At 40.8% G+C, this 24099-nt stretch overlaps 3 protein-coding genes across 9 annotated transcripts in view; 1 reads left to right on the forward strand and 2 right to left on the reverse strand.

The window, feature by feature from the left end:
* The window catches only part of rabgap1l (RAB GTPase activating protein 1-like), a 95303-nt gene extending 89794 nt beyond the window's left edge, over positions 1-5509 (forward strand). For all 3 annotated transcript variants that reach the window (XM_035415773.1, XM_035415774.1, XM_035415777.1), the window contains 6 exons: positions 207-317; positions 552-656; positions 999-1082; positions 1562-1633; positions 2004-2201; positions 2884-5509. In XM_035415773.1, the coding sequence (XP_035271664.1) occupies positions 207-317; positions 552-656; positions 999-1082; positions 1562-1633; positions 2004-2201; positions 2884-3018 (705 nt within the window). In that variant the 3' untranslated portion in view covers positions 3019-5509. The remainder of the gene's footprint in view (positions 1-206; positions 318-551; positions 657-998; positions 1083-1561; positions 1634-2003; positions 2202-2883) is intronic.
* Positions 5510-7415: 1906 nt separating this feature from the next.
* On the reverse strand, positions 7416-12120 carry LOC118226616 (interferon-induced protein 44-like). Of its 3 annotated transcripts, none has more exons than XM_035416395.1 (8): positions 11973-12120; positions 10863-11002; positions 10320-10371; positions 9732-9948; positions 9186-9344; positions 8581-8752; positions 8236-8336; positions 7416-7818 (listed from the first exon to the last, which is right to left on the reverse strand). In XM_035416395.1, the coding sequence occupies exons 1-8, from the start codon at positions 11981-11983 to the stop codon at positions 7579-7581; spliced, it is 1092 nt and encodes a 363-aa protein (XP_035272286.1). In that variant the 5' UTR covers positions 11984-12120; the 3' UTR covers positions 7416-7578. The 3 variants fall into 3 exon arrangements, with proteins under 3 accessions (XP_035272286.1, XP_035272287.1, XP_035272285.1); XM_035416396.1 differs by lacking the exon at positions 11973-12120 and adding an exon at positions 11723-11766 and having other exon boundaries at positions 9759-9948; XM_035416394.1 differs by lacking the exon at positions 11973-12120 and adding an exon at positions 11723-11766.
* A 2817-nt stretch (positions 12121-14937) lies between these two features.
* Positions 14938-21176, reverse strand: LOC118226617 (interferon-induced protein 44-like). 3 transcript variants are annotated; one of them, XM_035416399.1, is made up of 9 exons: positions 21094-21176; positions 20561-20736; positions 19914-20057; positions 19639-19690; positions 19328-19517; positions 18765-18923; positions 18136-18307; positions 17774-17874; positions 14938-17365 (listed from the first exon to the last, which is right to left on the reverse strand). In XM_035416399.1, exons 2-9 carry the CDS (start codon positions 20613-20615, stop codon positions 17186-17188), a joined length of 1053 nt encoding a protein of 350 aa, XP_035272290.1. In that variant the 5' UTR covers positions 20616-20736; positions 21094-21176; the 3' UTR covers positions 14938-17185. The 3 variants fall into 3 exon arrangements, with proteins under 3 accessions (XP_035272290.1, XP_035272288.1, XP_035272289.1); XM_035416397.1 differs by having other exon boundaries at positions 19328-19523; positions 21094-21175; XM_035416398.1 differs by having other exon boundaries at positions 19328-19523; positions 20561-20635; positions 21094-21133.
* Positions 21177-24099: the final 2923 nt, after the last annotated feature.

Below are 24099 nucleotides of genomic sequence, written 5' to 3' on the forward strand. Positions count from 1 at the left end.
TGCCATCGCTTGCCCTCTGTTCGGCCCTCTTGGGTCTTCTGTGTAAATGTTCCTGGTATGTCGGCATGTCTTTACCCGACGTGTGAATGGTGCGTAACACAAATGGAGCCATATTTGCGCTCCTTTGCTGAAACGCACCTGTCCTTCAGCGTAGCTCAGAGAGAGGTTGACCCCAGCGCCTGGTTTGTGTCTGTCCGTTTTCCCAGAGGGAGAACCGGAGGCTGCAGGAGGCCAGCATGCGTCTGGAGCAGGAGAACGACGACCTGGCCCACGAGCTGGTCACCAGCAAGATCGCGCTGAGGAACGACCTGGACCAGGTCAGCCCACACTACAGCCACACACAAAAAACAAGTGCCAAGGGTGCCATGAGAATAGCAGAAGTCTGTGCGGCCAACAGAAGTGGCATGGCCACTGTTGCCCTTGGCTTGCTTTATTTGGAGGGGGGAGGGTTCTGGGGGGGGAGCTGCTGTAAATTGGACTGTGATAAATGCTTAGTGAAAACGTGCCAGTAAATTAATTTCATTTGGTTTGCTGGATTTTTTTGCTTGCAGGCAGAAGATAAGGCAGATGTTCTGAACAAGGAGCTCCTGAACACCAAGCAGCGGCTGGTGGAGACAGAGGAGGAGAAGAGGAGGCAGGAGGAGGAGACCGCACAGGTACTGGAGCCAAACCGTGCACAAGGCCTTCACCTCCAGAGGAGTTTTTAATTTGGCATACCTGATTCCACTAATTAGCAAACCAACGAGATCTCTAGCTGTTGAGTGAGGTGTGGTTTGTGAGGGTTGGAGTGAAAAGCTGCAGTAGATCTCCAGGAACAGGCTTTGGCAGCCCTGCTTTAGATTCTCAATGTCAAGTCTTCTGTACTGTCGCTATTCTCTGCTCGGGAACGGTCCATTATTCTGTTTGTGTTCAGTTCCTGGGTTTATTTTGCTGACCGCAGCTTGCCTCTAACAAGTGGTGTCTGTTTCCTCTCCCCCTCCCCCTCCCCCCCCCCCCAGCTGAAAGAGGTGTTCAGGAGAGAGCTGGAGAAGGCCGAGTCTGAGATCAAGAAGACGACGGCCATCATTGCAGAGTACAAACAGGTAGGGCGGAGCTTCCCTGACTAGTTATGATGTCACTACTGACTTGCCCACTGACACTGCGCGCTCAGCACCCAGTACCTTGTGCTAACCGCCATTTTTAAAACTTCTTATCTCAGTTTTTCTGTATTGCCCAGTATTGTCATTCTGTGTAATTCTTCAGCTGTCCAATGATTGGTCGAGGAGAGCGCAGCGCAGCTTGCTGGCCCTTCAAAGCTTAAACAGCAAACAGCCATTTCTTTACACTCTATGGTCCTCTAGTTTAGCTGCACATCTACTTTTTATGCATTTATTACTCTTATTTAAATGAGTTGATAAACCATTTTTTCTACTGTTTGCATGCAGTGCATTGTACTGCAGCCATAATCCTTTTCAGTCATGTGGCTAAATGTATTGCATTTACTGGTTGCGCATGTTGCATATGTAACCTGCATAAAGGCTTTGAAAAGAACAGTAGCTAACAGTGGTGCTATCTGCTTCAGATCTGCTCCCAGCTCAGTACCAGGCTAGAGAAGCAGCAGGCTTCCACTAAGGAGGAGCTGGACATCGTGAAGGTAGGACACTTTGCTACTTTGTTATTGGTCTTTTGCTGTCCTCCCCCTCGTTTGATTGGTTGTGTAAACGAACACTGAATCTGATTATCAGCGGAGGCACACATCTAAATCCAGCTTAAATAATCGACTCTTTCTGCATTTTTAATTAGCTGATTTTTCTCTTATCTGTAGTGTAAATGCAACAGGTTTTACCCTGACACTTCCTCTGCTACTTGCTGTGGCTTCAGTACTATATAAATTACTTCATGTGTCCAGAACTATTGCAAACATAAGCTGCGAGTCTGTGCACCTCACCTCCCCACCAGTAGGGGGAGTGTGTCCCATTACTTGACGGCACGCATGCTTACCGGGGGCCCTCTCTGTGCCGCAGAGCAAGGTGATGGCGTGCGAGCGCTGCCGGGAGGTCTTCAGTAAGGAGGGGCCTCTGCAGCTGCCAGCCGTCAGCAGGGATAACCGGGACACGGACCTGGACGAGGAGAAGGACTCGCTCAAAGCTCAGCTGCGGGAGATGGAGCTGGAGCTGGCGCAGACCAAGCTGCAGCTGGTGGAGGCTAAGTGCAAGATCCAGGTCAGTTAGCACACAGTGGTGTAGCGCACGAACACAGATACACACACAGCAGTGTAGCTCACATCCACAGATACACACACAGCCACACAGCAGTGTAGCACACATCCACAGATACACACACACAGCAGTGTAGCTCAGAAACACAGATACACACACACACACAGCAGTGTAGCTCAGAAACACAGATACACACACACACACACACAGCAGTGTAGCACACATCCACAGATACACACACAGCCACACAGCAGTGTAGCACACATCCACAGATACACACACAGCCACACAGCAGTGTAGCACACATCCACAGATACACACACAGCCACACAGCAGTGTAGCACACATCCACAGATACACACACACAGCAGTGTAGCTCACAAACACAGATACACACACACACAGCAGTGTAGCACACATCCACAGATACACACACGGCCACACAGCAGTGTAGCATGCACACAAACACACACACACACACACACACACATCTATTTAACCTTGCCCGCCCAGCTGCAGCTGTGCAAGCTCCCATAGCACTCACACAAGTAGTATTGGGAGTTACTTATTTATCTTCAGAGACACATACATATTGACCAGTAGCCTGCTTGGCCTTTTCAAGCAAACTGAGTTGGCACGATTCCGGTGGCTGTAACTTTAATCATTTCCCCCTTTTATCCGTCAGGAGTTGGAGCACCAGAGGGGAGTGCTGATGAACGAGATCCAAGCTGCCAAAAACTCCTGGTTCAGCAAGACTCTGGGCTCCCTCAAGACGTCCACGAGCAACCAGACGCCGTCCTCTCCCAAAGAAGGGCCTTAGAGCTCCCCCTTCAGGCTGCTTGGGCACCGGCGGACAGCCACGTAGGGGGGGAGCGAGAGGAGAAGGATCTCATGAACACTAAATTAATAACACAACACAGCAATGCAGTATTCCCTTTCCAGGAGACTTGTACCCACCCCCCACCCCCTCACTCTGCTGAAGAGCAGGAACCGCTGGCCAAAGGGGCAGGGGGCAGGGGTAGGGGCAGGTTGGCCCAGCACACAGACAGCTATTCCTGCATCTCACATGCTGGTTTGAAACAGGAGGGGAAAATGAGTCATAAATGGAATTTAATTTCACCACTTTAGGCGGCTTCACACAACTCCCACTGGTCACATAACCGTCGATGATATACTGTAAAGCCTCACATTTCTGTGCACCTATGTGTTTTTAAGCCCTAAATTGATTGACCATGGCCCCTCACTGAGTTATATTAGTCGGGTGTAACAGAGAACCTTTGGTGTTCGACCCACATCTCTGTAGACCAGTGTACTTGGCATCACAGCCCCATCTAGTGGTTTCACAGTGCAACTGCAAATTGGACATCGCCAGGTCTTGACTGTAAGTCCATTGGCACTGTAAAAATGCATTTTGCATGGCTTTCCTCTTGGGTGAGTGAAATTTAGGGAAGCTCTGTGTTGCCACTGAAAGCTGATGAGCGTTTGCTTCTAGCCCGATCTGGACTAATAGTTCCTGTTACCAGTGAGTGCAGTTTGACATCTGGTGGCCAACCTGTATGAGCACAGCACACTCTGAGAGAGCTGCAGGCTTTGGGGGTCTGTTTCCTGTTTGTCATCCACAGCTTGTCATTCTGTGTGTGTTCTGCTTTTGCTGCATTAAAAACAGCTACAAATATAATAGCAGACATAAACAAATATGCAGTGCAATATATTAACAGCACATAACTGTGGGATCACTGTAGTCTTATATATGCTTCCACAAAGGGGATACTGCATTCAGAATAATTTTTTTTGTTTTCTATATATAAAGATTAAATAAACATTGTTCTGTCATATAGAAATATGTAACTAATTATTGATCATTTTTAATCCTGTACAGTCCTAAAAAGGAAACGTAAGAAAAGTGCTTTGTTATTTTTTACTATTTTGAATTTGAATTTCATCTTTATAAATGTGGACTACTTTAAGCACACTGTAAATTCTGGTCTGGTTTTAAGAGTCAACTCTTAGCGACATTCCGACTCCCACTGTTGCATTCCCGGTTCGAACCGTTTCTCTTGTGCATTCGCCAAACCCGACCACAACCGCCCCGCCCCACAGAGGAATGTAGCATTTCCATCATGTTGTAGACACCATTGTCATCTAGCATGCCCAATGTGTGTCATAGCCTCCAAAATGTTGTGTTACCATCATTTTGATTGCCAACAGCATCTTTTCTGCCTCTGGAATTAGTCAATGAGGGCTATAAGAGGGTTTGAGTGCATGCGTGTGCATGCGCCTGTACACACATGCTCTCATACTGAGCCAGGAGCTCATGCAGACTCACACGTGTCCATACGTCCTCATAGGCTCCTTTTTTGGAGTAGTGGGGGCCTTGAGTCTCTGTTCAATTCGGCGTCACAATTCGGATTTGCACCACAACCCACCGGTTGTGTTCTGCGCTTTTATTCCAGTTTTTCTACCCCCCCCCCCCCTTTTTTTTTTGGTTCAATTTTTATCTACAGAAATGGTTCCCCCACAAGGCTGCTGACCCATGTACAGGCTGTTCAGTGTGAGCTGCGCACAGTATGGGAACGGAACAGAAACCCTTCACAAACCTAGAGGCACATGCAATGCCGCAAGACATCCCCACCTTCACGTACTCTGCTACCTTTTGCAGTTTGATGGCCTGGTCCCTTTGGGTTTGGCGTGATTTCCATCTTAACAGAATGATGCATGCGTCAAGTTGGAACACTGCAGAAGGGTCTGTTGTATGAAGATTAGCTCTATCGTTCTCTTGCCTCCCTGTCATGTAGGCCATTTGATATTTGTGACAGCGTGTTTTTTTTTTTTAAGTCAGGTGTTATGGCCTAGGTGCTTTTTTCAGAAGTGGTTGATTCAGTATAGATTTTATTCATTCATTTTCCAACTTGCATGTTCCTTATTTGCACCAACATTAGCCAGTGACTTCCATATCTGACACTAGGTTTTATGTCATTTGTAAGTAGTGTGCTTACAGGTTATACTAAGAACAAATGTTCTTATTTTTTATTTATAATAAAATGCTGCCAAAATATATTCTACAGTACAATAAAGCAAAACAGGAATTCTGCTTGACATTAAGATTTAATGAGTGCAATTCAATGTGCATTATGTGTTACAATGGTTACTCAATTAACACATTTTACCATGGGAGGGAACTGCCCTGTCCATGTCCCCCTGATTTACTAGTGAATCAGTGACATGGCCATGATCTTGGTTGCTTCCATTCTGATGGTCCTCTCTGTACAGTACTTGTCTGACTTACATGAATAAACTTCTGTTTCTCTGTACACTGTGTTCTGTCATTGCTCATGCTGAAATGACAAAAGCGACATAGCTCAGGAGGTAAGACCGATTGTCTGGCAGTCGGAGGGTTGCCGGTTCAAACCCCGCCCTAGACATGTCGAAGTGTCCTTGAGCAAGACACCTAACCCCTAACCCCTAACTGCTCTGGTGAATGAGAGGCATCAATTGTAAAAGCGCTTTGGATAAAAGCGCTATATAAATGCAGTCCAAAAGACAACTAATGCCGTATTATTAAATGCAACTTAATTAGCAACACACATGGATGTTCCAGGTTTTGGTCATAATGTTCTAAATATCAGATGGGTGACAAAAGAAAACCAAGCCTGTGGTGAACTTTTGCATTAGCTTTATGAACAATTTTTTCATTGCAGCGGCAACAAGCTACCTGTTTGGCTTTGTTTGTCAACCCACTATTCAGTCCACCGAATAATATGTTGCCTGTCCTCAATCTCCTCTACCATCGCCGTGATCTTGTCTTCCAAAAAGTTTGTTTTTCTCTTTTGGTCCATGGTTATTCCTGACCAAACCCTCATTTGTACTAGCATTATACAAGGGGAAATCGCTGATTGTAAGGCACGTTCTGGTGCCGTCAATTTTAAGTTAATTTGAGCTTTATAGATCATAGGTGCGTACGTTAAATGGGCTTCTTAGTACCTGCGTAATCAAGATTTTTATGCTCAGTATCTTTTATGAATCGAACGTAAGCACACCGTCGGAAATGATCTTAAGACTAAGTTCAAGTATAAATCTAAGAAATTTTTTATAAATGAGACCCCAGATCTCAACCCATTTGAACACATATGGGAGATTTTGGACCAAAGTGTTAGACAGCACTCTCCGCTATCTTTTGGAAGAATGGGGTTCCATCCCTCAGGTAGAATTCAAAGACTTGTAGAATCCATGCAACGGCGCATTGAAGATGTTCTGCCAGCTAGTGGTGGCCCAGTGCCTAGATGTACACGTCATTCTTTGATTTATAAACAAAACGACGCGTCGAGTGAATTATAGTCCACGTTAGTTAGAACCGGCAAAAGTAGAACTTCATTCTGGTTACTGTTTTGCGCCCCGCCCTTCCTTGAATCGAAACTGAACACGATGCCTGCCAGCTTCTCGCGTTTTCAGAGACTCGAAACTATCACCCAACTCCTAAGGATCAAAATGAGTCTTTGAAACACCAGGTACGTGCTGCTACAGCTTGGCTGAAATTAAGTCGATGACATAGGTCAATTAGCAAATCCTTGGCTTAATTATACTATAATTATACTATTTGTAGTTTACAAATAGTATAATTATAGTAGCTTACACGACATAGAACTGGCCATCAGTGGGCCGGCGTCGCCTGTTAAGAGTATACTTGGACTTTTACCATTTTTGTTTGTATTTATTAACTGCGTGTTTCGTCCAATAAACCCAGCAATTTTTCAGGCTTGATTGCATTTCAAAGGAGTCGATGAATAATATATAATATATAATTTTATAGAATAATAATATAATTATTATAATTCAACGTTTTTCGACATTCCTTTTTTCCCCCCTGACTGCCAATGGGAATTTGTCATGTTGAAACGCTGTTTTACAAACTAATAAATATATATCGATTGGTTGGTTGAAAATGCGTTTAAAAGTGAATACATGTATTAATAGTTGCATAATGAAAATAAGATAGATAATATAAACTGTTTAGATAAACGCAATAAACCTATGATTACTCTAATGCCAATAGTCGTACATTAGAAAATGTTACCCACCACGACCAGAGAACAGAACTGTCAGGTACCACGAGCAGGCAGCCGATATTAAATATAAATTCAGTCTCTCTATAGCACCACCCTCTCTCACTCTGTCCCACTGTTGAACAGTTCATTTGTTATTGAAAAAATACGTATAAAATCCCCAACATGATTTCTTTATTGAGACTCAAAAAGTTTGAACTAAATGTTTATTTTTTTTCAGATAATACGCAATGACAATTATTAGTAGGCCTACACAAAGAGTTACAAACTCATAATAACTAAACTTAATATATAAATAAACTTAACTTTTGCTCCAAGTTCTATGCTGTTTTAGCTAAACCCACCGATGTGCTTCTGCATAAGGCATCTGAGAATCCACTCTGGGAAACTCTGGGCTCTGTAAGGTCCTGGAAGTACAGCTCCACATACTGCAGAATGTGCTGGACTGCACAGAGCAGCAGGGTGTTTGTGTGCTCATCCACATCCAGCTCACAGGAGTAGTTCTTCACTGGGACGATGTAGGACATGGACATGCCCAACAGAGCTGCAGCCTTTTCCATCTGAAGAGACACAGTGCCAAGAGTTGAGTATGACTGCAGCACATCAGCCCCATATACTCTGGTATACTTACAAATATCACCATTAGCAACTAGTGTTCTATACAAAAATGAAAAATGCTGAAATATTGAAATAAAATATATTGCCATGATATTGCAGACCTTTGCAATACATGGGAAAATATATAGGAAATACTAATTATTTCCACTTCACGATATCACAATATTTTTTTAAAAAGTACATTGCTAGGAAATGAATACTTTTCAAAAAGTCTATATATTTCAAATGTATTACAGTTTATTACATTTCCATAAGGGAAATGCAAATGGACAATATACTGACTGATCATAAGCTACTTAATGGGTGTAAGAGATAAAACTATAGTGTGTAGAAGAGAGAAACAAAATTAAGTTAATTACCGTGCGCTGCACTAGCCGGCTTCTGTACACTTTGGTGATGTCATGAGCTGTTTCTGGGCACAACTGGTCCACATGCGTCAGCAATGCAACCTGGTGCACACCTGGACAAAGGGCAGATATTCTGAGTCCATTTGTGTGCATATTTCTTTCCCAGCCTTTCACCTGCAATCTATCTTGCATTTGTCCCCACATAACATTAATACACAGTATTCCTGATGTGACATAACCCCTGTGTAAAGCACTCTAGGTTCTCATACACATGGTCAACAGAAAAGGTCATTTGGGTTCACAGTGTTTCTCCAGTTCTTGGCCTTTTCCTTGACTAGTTCTAATTCTCAGGCTTACCCAGGTCACTGATATGTTGTCTGAGCTGCTGGAAGGTGAAGCCCATGCCTTTGCCATAGGAGTCGATTTTTGTGGCATCTACCACAAAGGCCACACAGTGCATCTTCTCTCTGGCAGATGGCTTCTTCACATAGCCCACTGTCTCAGCCCTCAAGGCCTGATCAGAGCTGAACTATCACAGAAAAAGAGCAGAGACACAATTTCACAGCCTGTATGCTGGTGGTGAACAGCCAAGAGAAGCAACACCTTGTGAAGGGACACAATTCCACTTCCCACTGACTGTTAAAGTTATCTTCTCTCCTGTCTGGTTCAGCATTGTCTCTGCTTACTGTCCTCTCATTACTCTGATTGACAGCCATGGAGATACAAATGCCAGTTAGGGAGTTGTTGGAAAAATATTCAGAACAACATTTGGTTCAGCTGTAGATATTCTTTTCTCTTATTATGTAGAATCAATGCTTATTATTGTACAATGTTCTGTGAATTTAGAAAATGTATGTATCTCAGTGGGAATTGCTGGCTAAATAAAGGTTAAATTAAATATAAATATATTCCATTGTTTTGCCAGAGGATTCCCAGACAGGTGTCCCCTCACTTCAGAGTACCTTGTGTCCCTCAGGTGCGTGGCCCTTGATTACAGCCAGAACATCATGGAGGGTCAGGCCAGTCATGTCTCCCGTTCCCAGACCCATGGCGTCACACAGAACTAAGGCAGTTGACTGATCACCACTCTCTCCACGTCTCCGAATAGGAAAGGATTGGAACTGGGCAGAGAGAAAGGGAGTGAGAGAGTGAATGTAGAATGGAGGGAAGAGGAAAGACAGAGTCAGAGTGAAGACAGAGAGGGACAGAGAGATTAGGGTTTTAGGAAAAAAGCACCATCTTCATCATTGTGTATCTTTGTGATATTTGGTCGGTGCCCACTACTCCACTAACAGCTGAATGTGGATGTGGAAAATGAAAATGTCAAAGGAGCTTCTGTCAAGCCATCAAAATACTTATGACTGGGTTGATGTTATTGGCAAAAAAAACATTTTGTGCAAATGGGATCTATTGGTTGCATTGGAAGTGAAACTTTATTGCAAATTGCAGGACAACAAACATGTACTTCAGAATCAGTGCCTATTACTAAGTGACATTCACTCACTCACATGTCTTGCATTGTTCTGCTGCTCTACCTTTTGCGTGAAGCTTGTGGAAGCAGTTCCAACCATGGCCCGGTTGGTGACCCTCCCAGTGAAAACAGAATGAACAGAGCTGATGAAGCTGGACTTTCCTGCCCCAACCGGGCCTAGCAGCAGAACCCGGGCCTCAGATACAGAATCACAGCTGGGCTTGTAGGAAGTGACAGAATCAACCAGTGCCTCCCTGTTGCGAGGGAACACAGCGATATTATATAAACATCTAAGCAGTGCTGGAAACTAACTTTTTCATCCACTGGCCACAGTTGCTGGTGCATTACAAAATTCATAAGCCAAGTTCACTGTTCACTGACAACTAGGTATTTAGAATGGAACAGGACCTCCAAGTGATGGGTGGATACCTGCCAAAGTGGCTGGTAGAGTAGACAAACTTCCTAGCCCCAGATAAAGGTTACCAGCATTCTGCTGGTGGCTGGTGTTCATTTTCTACCATGCATCTAAGGCTTCAGTGCCACAGAAATTTACAACATGTTCAGGAGGAACACACTAGCTGGAATGATAAGAAACCAAATGAGGATAATTAGAAAGTGTACTCACTGGACTGAGAAGTCCACTTCCCTCCATGAAGATTCCAACAGTTCCCTCTCAACTAAAAAGACAGTTCATAAGTCAAACAAATTGGCTGCTACACACTAAACCAGGCGAAGCAGGTCAGAAAATAGTTTGCCAACAATAGTAACATTAAACAAATCAATAAATAAAATGGCAAGTGTAGGATAATGGGTAAGGTACTGGTCTTGTAACCCACAGGTCACAGGTTTGATTCCTGGGGCAGAACACTGCCATTGGATCCTTGAGCAAGGTACTTAACCTGCACTGCTTCAGTATATATCCAGCTGTATAAATGTATGCAAAGTTGTGTAAGTCGCTCTGGATAATAGCATCTGATAAATGCTTGTAATGTAATGCAATGGCAAGTAGGCCTACTCTCAACTTCACCATCAAAACATGCGGCTTTGGCAGCTCACACTTGAAATAGCAGCAAAAAAGATACATATTTAACATAAAAATAAATTCCCACAATAAAACCCATCAAATGAGTCACTAATTCAAGCTTGAATATATAAACAGTAGCCTCACCTTTTACCTTCTCAACTGTTTCTCCTTTGCTGACACAGAGGAATGGTGACTTTTCTAATGGTATTGCGAGACGATCCGCCTGAATTTCAGGTATGTAGGGTTTTCCGAATGAAATTGAGCCTTCTGGCAAAGAAGCCATCCTGTAAATACATGACATGCAATTACATCTACATACATAGTAAAATAAAATGTTGGTCAAAAAAAGTTATCTAGAATGAATTGTAATAAATAAGTAGCCTAGGCCTATGCTTAAAGTGCATAGGCCTAGGAAAATCTCGAAGATTTTCATTAAAATAAATGTCTGTTAAGTCACTATATGTCGTTGAATTAGGTAACACAATGGTGATTGTGCCTATTATTATATTAATTTATATTGTTACTATTATTATTTATGATAAAAGAACTGGGTGTCTGTGCCGACATTCCCGGGAAAAAAATCACAAGCGGCGCACAGTTATAGACTACGAGTGACGTGTCAAAGTATTCTTTCTACAGAAACGAAAGTGAACTTCAGGTTCTGCTCGCTCTTAAATAATGGAACCTGAACAAAACAGTCATATCGCTTACACGATATACCTACGCGTGACAGGAATATACAGAAAGTAAATTCTTGCGTTAAATATTGCATAGACTCAAGACAGTTCAGATTTATGAATAGTCATTAAAATATATATGTACATTAATCGCTTGAAATCTCTATGACAAACTGCCTAATGCGAACATTAATGCTCGTTGAAACAAATCACGCAACACAACCACTTATAAAAAAGATTTCAAAAGAAAAAAAAATTGTGTTCTCTTTATGTCAAATTGAGGTAGTCTCTCATTTTGGATAAATTTCAGTGCGAAACGTAGGCTACCTTAAAAATATATATGTCCAGTACTCCATCAAGCATTGTGATCAAGGATCATTTTCCTTTTTTTAAATCTTAAAATGGTTTATTTGGTTAATAAGCCGGGTCAGAGCAATTTCTAACTAGGTCGACTAATTTACCTCTCATTGCAAGGAAAATATTTCACAGCTTTTTATTGGTAAATTTAGAGGATGTTGTTATAGTAGAATGTTTACAAGCATTTATGAGTTGAGAAGACGAGCTGCTGATTACTTACGTTGAGAACATTTTCTTTTTTAGATAACCCCAGGAATGGTCTCCGCATTTAATTATCCTCTAGTCATTGGCGCTTATTAGACAACGCTATACTCACCTGGTACCCTTCTGGCCTAATGACTTTTCAAAATGCTGGTGATGTCATGCACACAAAGCCCTGCCCCTGAAACCTCCTCCAATCCCATGAAGCTGCAAGAACAGCTTTAATCTTGCATGTCCTTAAAGGCCAGGATTATTCCCCCAATACCTCCATGCCTACATGTAGTCTGCTGATGGACTCATTTTTATGTAAAATACAAGAAACTCATCCTGTCCTTCTGCAAGTAGTTTTTCCTGCTAATTTCTCCAGTTGCTGACCTACCAAAGTTTGTCAGTTTAATGTGTGCACAAAATAAAAAATTAAACAAAACGTGCAAAAATAAAATAGTAATATTTTCTGTTTGTCAATTTTATGGCTGTACCCTCTGCTGGAGAGGGACGTCCTCTGTGAACATTGTACATTTGATGTGATTTTTAAATTATTTGATTTGATGTAACATCCCTGCTAAAATAAATTATACATTTTTTTAAATTATCCTTTTGTGGCACTGCATACAGAATTGAGAATGCATGCCAAGGCAACCTGACCACCACACCCACTTTGTCTGCCCCTTTGACCAACACAACTTCTCTGGAGATGACCTGTGACCTTCTGCAAGTGAACTCAATCAGTTGTTGTCTTTTTTCTCCCCCCAAAGAAAATTAACATTTTGTTGGCCAATGGAAAAAGACTATGATCAGGCATCCAGAATTATATATTTTTTACAATGCTAAAAATAAAGTTTTTTTAGTATTCAGAACTATACTAGCATGGGTATTCATTGATGTTTTTGTCATGTTTCGCTGCATTGTGATTCCGCTGGCCCTCACCTTTCATTAATGAAAAAAATCCAAATTGATTTAATTCTCAATATTGTTTTCTATGATTTGAGACACAAAAAGTTTCAATTAAATGTTTATTTTTCCAGACAATATGTAATGGCACCAGTTACAAAGAGTATGCAACTTTTCTGTGTATACACACACACACACACACACACACATACACAGTGGCATAAAAAAGTATTTGCCCCCTTCCTGATTTCCTATATTATTGCATATTTGTCTCACAGTATGATTTCTGATCCTCATACAAAATGCAATATTAGACAAAGGGAAACTGAGGAAACCCAAAAACATAAAAAAAATTATTTGATTCAAATTAATTGTCCCTTAGTTGCTCAATCACCCAATTAACCAAATTAAATTAATAATTAGATTCAGCTGAGTGAACACAACCAGCCTTGATTGATTGCCAAAAGTTTTCCAAAGCCGCAGAGACACCTCTTTCTGGAAGCCACAAATGATCCAAGTAGCACATTCAAAGAAATGCAGGCCTCTCTAGCCTCAGTTAAGGTCAGTTTTCATTACACAATAAGAAAGAGACAGGGCAAAATAGGGATTCATGGGAGAGAAGCAAGGCGGAAACCACTGCTAACCATGAGAAACATACTTGCTCATCTCACATTTGCAAAAAAAGCACTTAGATGATCCTGAAATATTTTGGGATAATGTTCAATAGACAGATGTGTCAAAAGTGCATTATGTCTGGCATAAAGCAGATACAGCATTTCACAGTAAGAATGTCATACCAACAGTAAAACATGGTGGTGGTAGTGTGATGGTGCGGGGATGCTCTGCTCTGTAACAGAAAGCTCTTAATAAGAATGTCCAGTCATCTGTTCGTAAGCTGAAACTGAAGCATAACTGGGTCACGCAGCAAAACAACGATCCAAAACACAGAAGCAAGAACATATTTGAAAGGCTGAAAAGAAACTAAGTGAAAGTTTTGGAGCGGTGTACAATCAATCAATCAATCAATTTTTATTTGTATAGTGCTTTTAACAAAGGAGCTTTGTCTCAAAGCAGCTTTACAGAGAACCGGCCCCCAAAGAGTAAGCCTAGGGCAACAGTGGCAAGGAAAAACTCCCTGACTGATAACAGGAAGAAATCTTGGGCAGAACCGGACTCAGAGGGGGAACCCATCTGCCGCAGGCAGGCACCGGTTTGTTAGGAAATGGCTTACATAAAAACAGATTAAATTATAATACATAAACAGCCAATCCAGTATTAATTAAGTCCAAGCAAAGATGACTCCGGTCACATAGAGAGATGGGCAGGAACACCAATGGGTGGCAGGGTCAGACAGGGGGACAGGCTTGGTGCTACAGCAGAATCAACAGTAGCAGGAGGCGGGGGTGCCCAGCTGGTCTAGCTGGTCTAGGGCTGGAGCTCCGGGCCAGGGGGGTGCTTAGCAAACTTGAGCTAGAAGTCCGGACAGGTGCCCAGAGCCGAGGAAGACGAAAAAAAAAAAACATTGTTAGGAGGTTCAAATAGTAGATTAGCAAGCAGAGCAGAAGAGACAGAGGTGCCTGCTTGCGATAAGGAAACCCCTGGCAGAATAAGGCTACGGCAGCATAGCTAAGGGAGACAGAGGCAGAGGCCAACGCAGCCATGAGGGCAGGCTTGAGACAGTCATCACCAGACCATGACCAGTTCAGCTTAACGCAGCACTACCAATGATGATCCAGTAAGAGCACTAACCGCTAAGTCCCGCTAAGTAGTCAAAGTCCTGACTTGAACCCAATAGAGGTGCAGTGGCAGGATCTGAAATGAGCAAGTCATGCACAAAACCTACCAATTTGTCTGAATTAAAAAAGTTCTGCAAAGAAAAGTGGGCTAAAATTCCTCCACAGTGATGTGCAAGACTGATATAAAATTATAGGATACATTTGCTTGCAGTTACTGTATTGCTACTGAACCAGGTGCTAAGTAAGTTTCAGTTAATTACGTTTTCACATGGGGGACATGGGTTTTTGATAACTTTTTTCATTAAATAATTGGAATTATTAAAAAATGTGTTTTAGGTTCATTCATTCATTTCATTCATTCAACCTAATTCCTGGGAATACATTGAGGGTGGGCCTTCATTTTTGATGATGCCGAGATTACATTATGCAGCAATAAAACACAATAAAAACAATAAAATACAAAGAAAACACAGATAAAAAATCAGTTAAAACAGTTACATATATGAGCAGGGAGGTTTGTGATCATGGTTTTAAATTGTCCATAGGTTAATAGAGAATTGATTTTTAGCGTGTGTTGAAGATCATTCCAAGAAGTTGGGGCACTAAGATAAAAAGTTGACTTTCCAAATCCAGACTATGCCCGGGGACCTTGAGCATAAGGCAGTCATTTGAGAACGTTAGATGTTTATGTTTATTACGCCTCTCTGCCAGAGAGGACCAACCCACCTTATCATACAGGATACAATGGTGAGTACCATAGCTAACACCAGTAATAAATCTGAGGCAGAATGATAGACCGAGTCTAGGGGTTTAAGAGTGGAAGGAGCAGCAATTCTATAAAGTACATCCCCATAATCCAACACTGATAGGAAAACAGCTTCAACAATCCTTTTTCTACTAATCATAGGGAAGCTGGTTCTGTTTCTGTAAAAGAAGCCAAGTTTTTGCCATAGTTTGCTGACAAGATTGTCTATATGATATTTAAATGTAAGTTTCTCATCAAACCAGATGCCAAGATATTTATATTCAGTGACTCTCTCAATATTAGATCCATTTGCAGTGGATATATGCAAACTATTATAATCAATATTTTTGGCTCTAGTAAACAGCATGAATTTTGTTTTATTTGCATTAAGTACCAGTTTACGATTAATAAGAGCATCCTGTAGAGCATTAAAGGAAAGCTGCAGGTTCTCAATGGCTAGTTGTACAGAATCAGCAACGCAATACACAATAGTGTCATCAGCATAAAGATGAACTTGACAACCACTCAATGAAGAGACCATGTCACTAATATAAACGGTGAAGAGGGCAGGACCCAAAATTGATCCTTGCGGAACACCCTTTGTTACCGGCAAGGACTCGGACTGAGCACTCCCTGATTGCACACACTGAAGTCTCTCAAACAAATAATTCTGAAACTAATCACAAGCCTTTCCATCAAAACCAAATATTACATAACCTTTGTAAGACCAAAGGATGATCAACTGTGTCAAATGCTTTTGACAGATCCACAAAAATGGCAGCACAGTGTTTCTTATTGTCTAAAGCGGATACTAAATTATTTGTAACTAATGTAACAGCTGAAATAGTGCTGTGATGAGCTCTAAATGCAGATTGATGCGGACTTATTTGAAAAAAATGCCTTTAGTTGGTTATTTACCAAAAATTCCAGGATTTTTGCTAAGCAGGGTAATTTGGAGATTGGATGGTAATTATTTAAATAATTTCTATGGCCTCCTTTATGTAATGGAATTACATGGGCCGATTTCCAAACCCTAGGAAATATGCCTGTTGAGATAGAAATATTAAATATATGCGTTAATTGCTCTGTGATAAATGGAGCGGACAGTCTTAGAAAAAAAAGACCCAAATTATCCTCTCCAGTTGAACTCCTGGGATCAACAGCTTACAATGCTTCAAATCCATCACTAGGATAGAAGGGCTGAAAGGTAAACTGAGAAATGTGGTTCATGGTGCATACACAATCATTATTAATAAGAGGGGGCCCTGTGTATTCCTTTTCAAATAAATGCCCAGCATCAGCAAAGTGGTTATTGAAAGCTAGGCAAACCTCTTTCTGTTCAGAAATCAAACAGTCACCACATTTAATATGTGTAGATAGGGAATTAGTGGTTTTGTTTTTGTTTGAGTTTACTGCTTTCCAAAATTTTGGGTTTGAATAGGAGCTAGTAATTAAGTCTAAATAATAATCAGATTTGGCATTTCTCACAGATGATGTGCATTTATTTCTAAGTTGTTGTCTAAATGCTGACCAATGTGATGGATCCCCAGAGTGTCTGGCAAGTTCACTTAGGTTCCCTTTGTCTAATATTACATTTTGACCAAAGATCTGAAACAATTCAGTGTGACAAATATGTAATAACAGAAGAAATCAGGAAGGGCACAAATACTTTTTCACAACACTCATTACACACACACACACACACACACACACACACACATATATCGCTGTGCAGAGATTCCTGCACATGCTGTAGAGGAATATAAAACTCAATGTTTTATATTTCATAAATTTAAAACAATAACAACAACAAAAATTCTATTCTACATAAGGCATCTGAGAATTCAATGCAAAGGTGTGTCACACAACTCTGGGCTCTGTAAGGTCCTGGAAGTACAGCTCCACATACTGCAGAATGTGCTGGACTGCACAGAGCAGCAGGGTGTTTGTGTGCTCATCCACATCCAGCTCACAGGAGTAGTTCTTCACTGGGACGATGTAGGACATGGACATGCCCAACAGAGCTGCAGCCTTTTCCATCTGAAGAGACACAGTGCCAAGAGCTGAGTATGACTGCAGCACATCAGCCCCATATACTCTGGTATACTTACAAATATCACCATTAGCAACTAGTATTCTATACAAAAATGAAAAATGCTGAAATATTGAAATAAAATGTATTGTCATGATATTGCAGACCTTTGCAATACATGGGAAAATATATAGGAAATACTAATTATTTCCACTTCACGATATCACAATATTTTTTTAAAAAGTACATTGCTAGGAAATGAATACTTTTCAAAAAGTCTATATATTTCAAATGTATTAGTTTATTACATTTCCATAAGGGAAATGCAAATGGACAATATACTGACTGATCATAAGCTACTTAATGGGTGTAAGACTATAGTGTGTAGAAGAGAGAAACAAAATAAAGTTTATTACCGCGTGCTGCACTAGCCGGCTTCTGTACACCTTGGTGATGTCACGAGCTGTTTCTGGGCAGATTTGGTCCACATGCGTCAGCAATGCAACCTGGTGCACACCTGGACACAGGGCAGATATTCTGAGTCCATTTGTGTGCATATTTTGTTCTTAATCTCAGTCTTCCCCCAGCCTTTCACCTGCAATCTATCTTGCATTTGTCCCCACATAACATTAATACACAGTATTCCTGATGTGACATAACCCCTGTGTAAAGCACTCTAGGGTCTCATACACATGGTCAACAGAAGAGGTCATTTGGGTTCACAGTGTTTCTCCAGTTCTTGGCCTTGTCCCTGACTAGTTCTAATTCTCAGGCTTACCCAGGTCACTGATATGTTGTTTGAGCTGCTGGAAGGTGAAGCCCATGCCTTTGCCATAGGAGTCGATTTTTGTGGCATCTACCACAAAGGCCACACAGTGCATCTTCTCTCTGGCAGACGGCTTCTTCACATAGCCCACTGTCTCTGCCCTCAAGGCCTGATCAGAGCTGAACTATCACAGAAAAAGAGCAGAGACACATTTTCACAGCCTGTATGCTGGTGGTGAACAGCCAAAAGAAGCAACACCGTGTGAAGAGACACAATTCCACTTCCCACTGACTGTTAAAGTTATCTTCTCTCCTGTCTGGTTCAGCATTGTCTCTGCTTACTGTCCTCTCATTACTCTGATTGACAGCCATGGAGGTACAAATGCCAGTTTCCAAGAGCAAGAACTGAGTTAGGGCCTTGGGCCTGGAAAAATGTTCAGAACAACATTCGGTTCAGCTGTAGATATTCTTTTCTCTTATTATATGGAATCAATGCTTCTTATTGTACAATGTTCTGTGAATTTAGAAAATGTATGTATCTCAGTGGGACTTGCTGGCTAAATAAAGGTTAAATGAAATATAAATATATTCCATTGTTTTGCCAGAGGATTCCCACACAGGTATCCCCTCACTTCAGAGTACCTTGTGTCCCTCAGGTGCGTGGCCCTTGATTACAGCCAGAACATCATGGAGGGTCAGGCCAGTCATGTCTCCCGTTCCCAGACCCATGGCGTCACACAGAACTACGGCAGTTCGCTGATCACCACTCTCTCCACGTCTCCGAATAGGAAAGGATTGGAACTGGGCAGAGAGAAAAGGAGAGAGAGAGGGTTGAATGAAGGGAGGGGAAAATAGAGACTTACGGCTAGAAGTTGGAGAGAGACAGAGATTCGTATTTTAGGAAAAAGCACCATCATTATTGTGTTTCTTTCCGATACCTGGTATGTTTCCCATTGTTTCACTAACTGCTGAATGTGAATGTGGAAAATGAAAATGTCAAAGGAGCTTCCATCAAGCAGTTGATAAACTGACTTCTGCCTGGGTTGATGGCATCGACAAGAAAAAATATTTGTACAAATGGTATCTATTGGTTACATTGGAAATGTAGCATTACTGCAAATTGCAGAATAACAAACATGTACTTCAGAATCAGTGCCTATTACTAAGTTCACTCACTCACGTCTTGCATTGTTCTGCTGCTCTACCTTTTGCGTTAAGCTTGTGGAAGAAGTTCCAACCATGGCCCAGTTGGTGACCCTCCCAGTGAAGACAGAATGAACAGAGCTGATGAAGCTGGACTTTCCCGCCCCAACCGGGCCTAGCAGCAGAACCCGGGCCTCAGATACAGAATCACAGCTGGGCTTGTAGGAGGTGACAGAATCAACCAGTGCCTCCCTGTTGCTAGGGAACACAGCGTCATTTTGTAAACATCTAAGATTTCAGGGCCACATTAATTTAAAACTTGCTTAGTAGGATCACACTAGCTGGAATGAGGGTAATTGGAAAGTGTACTCACTCCACTGAAAAGTCCACCTCCCTCCATGGAGACTCCAACAATCCCCACTCAACTGTAAGAAACACGGCTCATGACACAAACAAAACAAACAAAAAATGGCAACTATTCTCAACATAAAGACATGCGCCTTCAACAGTTCACACTTGATCTATCAGAAACAAAAGACATAGGATTGTGGATTCAATAGAGAAGACGTATTAAATGAAAAATGCAAACGCATAATCAAGACTGTCACATAATACATTCAAGCCTGAATATATAAACAGTAGGCTCACCCTTATATTTCTCATCCATTTTTCCTTTGCTGACACTGAGGACTGATTCCTCTGGTGATGGTATTGTTGATTTTTTGAAGATACTCTTTACTTTTTTTGGCTTGGCGCGTAAATGCTGGCTTGTGAAGACTGGCAGGTAAAATCCTGTGAAAATAGTACTGCATTAACATCAGAAGAATGCATTTAGCAATTGGCCACCTTTTTTTAGTGTAGTAGTGATTATATTTAATGGCAAAGACAGGGGCACCGTTTCCCTTTTTAACTTTGAATACCCACTTAAATTTTGTCTCCTTTATAACATAGCATTGTCTTTGATTAAGAAATTTAAATTCATTGTAAGAGGAAATTCAAATATAGCATTACATTATTATTTCACATATTACATTTTAATTTGAAATATGCCTGCAATATTCTTCCATAAAAACTAATGGCTAAGCAGGTCAGAAAATAGTTAACACTAACACTAAATAAATAAATAGAACAGGAACTAGGCTTACTCACAACTTCAACATCAAGGCATGTGGCTTTGATAGTGCATACTTGATCAGCATAAAAGACATATTTAAACAAAAATTTATATCCGCAACAAAACTCATCAAATAAAAGAGACACTCAATCAAGCTTGAATATATAACCAGTAGGCTCACCCTTTTTCACCTCATCTGTGGCTTCTTCGATGACAGGGAGGACTTGCTCTTCCATTCTTGGCGGCGTTGATGGGACTACGTAATCAGCAAACGTATTTTGAAGCGCTTATTTTTCATAGCCACATCTGTTGATTCTGCCATTCCAAATATAACTTTCCAACATTTTTCCAACCACCCTGTGGTTACAATTACAATTACATTACAATATAATTACATTATGTCGATAATACTGAACGAATATATCTTAGGACAAACTTATCTACAAGGGACAGCAACACATATTTCAGCAAGTATGCTTAATTAAAAGAAATTTAAGTTGAAGTTGTAGACCTAGAGTAAAAAACGTCTCTTGCCAGTTTAACCGCACTCTTCTGTCATTGCACAGATAATAATCGTACAAGCTTGCTTAATGTAAACTATGAGACCGTCAATAGCTACAGCAAAACATAGGCTATCATACCAAAATAGTCATTTGTTAACAAGTGTTCCTCGTACTATAAATAATTTTAAAAAAAACGCAGTACTGTACTTACACAGTGTACGCGCTGATGGGAACTGAGTACTGAGAGAAACCAGAGACTGTAAAAAATAGAGAGAAACGCGCTGTGAGAAACGAAACTGAACTACAAATCCTGCTCAACCTCTAATCATAGAACCAGAGGAGAACAGACCTATCGCTGACACGATATTCCCACACGTGACAGTAATATTACGACAGCAAATACATTCACGCGTAATGTTCTGTGCAGACTCAGGAAATTCAGATTTACGGATTATCATGAAGACTCAGATATGTCCAAGAACCGCTTGTAATCAGTTTGACAGATAGACTCTAATAAATATGTTAACATTAATGCGCGTTGAAAAAACCATACAGCGTGACCAGTATTCTTATTAGAAGACGAAAATTTCAAAAAGATGATGTTCGCATAAAGCTAAATTAAGATAGTCTCTCATTAGTCCCAAAAATATATATGACCAGTTGTGCTCTATCAAATATTGGGATCTCTTTTACTTTTTATATTAACATGGTTTAGTTAGGTTAATGAGCTGGCGATTACTTACATTTCTTAGATAATCCCAGGAATGGGCTCTAATACATTAAATTATATTCTGGTCATTGGCTCTAATTAGACAATATACAACACTCACCTGGCACCTACACCTGGACCCCTAATCCCACGATGTCTTAAAGAAAAACCAACAGTGGTTTCCTATCTTTGCTTCATCTCATGGAATGTATACAAAACTGATTTTAATAATGCTATAACTGGAAATTAGCATCATGTATATTTCCAACTGGAAACTAACATAGTGTATCAGCTAATTGTACCAACTGTGGTAGGTTACAAATTTCCACATCCCTTGGAATATCACAATTAATAGGGTCATGGGCTTTGATACAGCAGTTTAACTGGGTTAGCCTCAGGTTTGAAAGTTGTCACAAGTTTTCCCAAACACAACAGCAATTCAACATAACCTTACCCATATGCTATACAAAAAACTATTTTTTTGTTGTGAGTAGCGTTTGTCTAGACAATTTTTTATACCTGAACCTTGATATTTTCTCTTCATAGAGTAGCCATGGAATAAATCATTGCATTGACTGTGGTAGAGCTTTAACAGTAGGTAAAAGTGTCACAGACTGTTCCACAGAATGCTCTTTCATGGTTTGTCCCAGCTCACGTCCTGAGGGAGTATTTTTTTTTACTTGCAAAAAATGTATGGTAACCTACCTTCATGGACATACACCACATCCATCCATTATCTAAACCTGCTTAATCCTGATCAGGGTCGCGGGTGGTGCTGGAACTATCCCAGCATGCATTGGGCGAGAGGCAGGAATACACCCAGGACAGTTCCTCTGTCCATCTCAGGTGATTAACCACATAGCCTACCATAAAATACTGAGTTTTTAAATGAATTCAGTGTTACTCACCCTGAGCCCTGTACACCTCCTATGTGCATCTCTTTTGCGGTGAGGAGATTGTTATTCCCGGGATTGTTGTAGACTGCAGGTTGATGTATTTGTATGCTAACCCTCACATTCGTTGTCATGATCATTTATCACTCTATGGCTGTCTTCAAAACCCTTCTTTATGTACATTACATGCTATGCTTATCACCTCAATACTTTCATACCCACCAGTACTGTCTACTGATGGAGGTATTTTTCTGTAAAATGGAAAAAACTCATCCTGTCTTTCTACAAATATTTTTTTTCAGCAAATTTTTCCGGACAATCAGCTGGGTGACCTGTCCATGTTAGTCAGGTCTATGCATGCACAGAACAAAAAATTACGCAAAATATGAAAAAATTAATAATGTATCAACTGTAACATTTTCTGTCATGTTTACTGCTGTAGGATATAGAGGGCTTGTTCGCCGTCAAATGTGTGTATTTGATGTGTTTTTAAAATGTATTATTATTATTCTTATTAATTGATTTGATGTAACGTCCCTGGTAAAATAAAAGATTAATTTAAAAGGTATGCCTTTTGTCACACTGCATTCAAAATGCATGCCAAGGCCACTCACTTTGTCTGCCCCTTTGACCAACACACCATCGATGAGGATGACCTGTGACCTTCTGCAAGTGAAGTCGATCAACTGTTGTTTTTTTCTTTCTCTACAAAGAAAAGTTGAAGCTTTTTTCCATGGAAAAAAAAGAGAAGGCACCCATAACCATACTGTTTATACCAAGCCAGAAATAATTCGTTTATACACACACTGAACTATACAAGCATGGGTATTAATTGATGTTTTTCTTTTTCATTTAAATGAATAAAACTTTTCTACAGCTGAAGTGTCAGGAAAGAGTATCAGATAGAAGCCAAATGCCAAGCTGCTTAGAAAGACATGTCCTGTGGAGACTGCTAGAAATACCAACAACTGTGGCAAAGCAGGGACCTATACAAAGATTTGTTTGTTTGTTTTCTGTTTTTATTTGTATCCATCTTCAAAATAACATTGGTTAAAATTGGTGGCTGATTTATTTATTTAGTTCCTAAGTTTTTAGGTTTTCAGTATTATTTTTGTTCCATAATTTAACATAACATTTAACTGTCGAGGGTATTATGTATGAATGGTTATGTTGCTCAAGGTCTCTCCAGTGTGACTGCCCTCTGCTGGATCTTTTAAGCACTGTTATGTGCTCAAGCCAGGCGTCCACGGTGGAAGGAGAGATTTTTTGCTGTACGGGTTTGGTGGTAAATCATGCAGTATTGAAACACTGAATTTTGTTTTGTTTGTTTTGTCTTTTCAATAAATATGCTTCTTTTATAAATGGCACACTGTGTTTTGTAAGCTGTTTTAACTCGCAACACTGTGGACACTGCTTGCTCATGTCAAACTGGAGAATATTTTGATCTGGAGAATATTTTGATCATTCCTTTTAATTTATTGATTATGACAATATTTCAGTGGAACCAGACTAGAATTCATGCCATTTGATTAGTCATCCCCCTTGGAAAAAAGGGGTAAGAGAATATTTATTTGTGGTCTGTATCTAGCTCCCCCTCTCCTGATACAGAGGACCC

The sequence above is a fragment of the Anguilla anguilla genome, chromosome 4, assembly GCF_013347855.1.
Source record: "Anguilla anguilla isolate fAngAng1 chromosome 4, fAngAng1.pri, whole genome shotgun sequence".
NCBI classification, from domain to species: domain Eukaryota; kingdom Metazoa; phylum Chordata; class Actinopteri; order Anguilliformes; family Anguillidae; genus Anguilla; species Anguilla anguilla.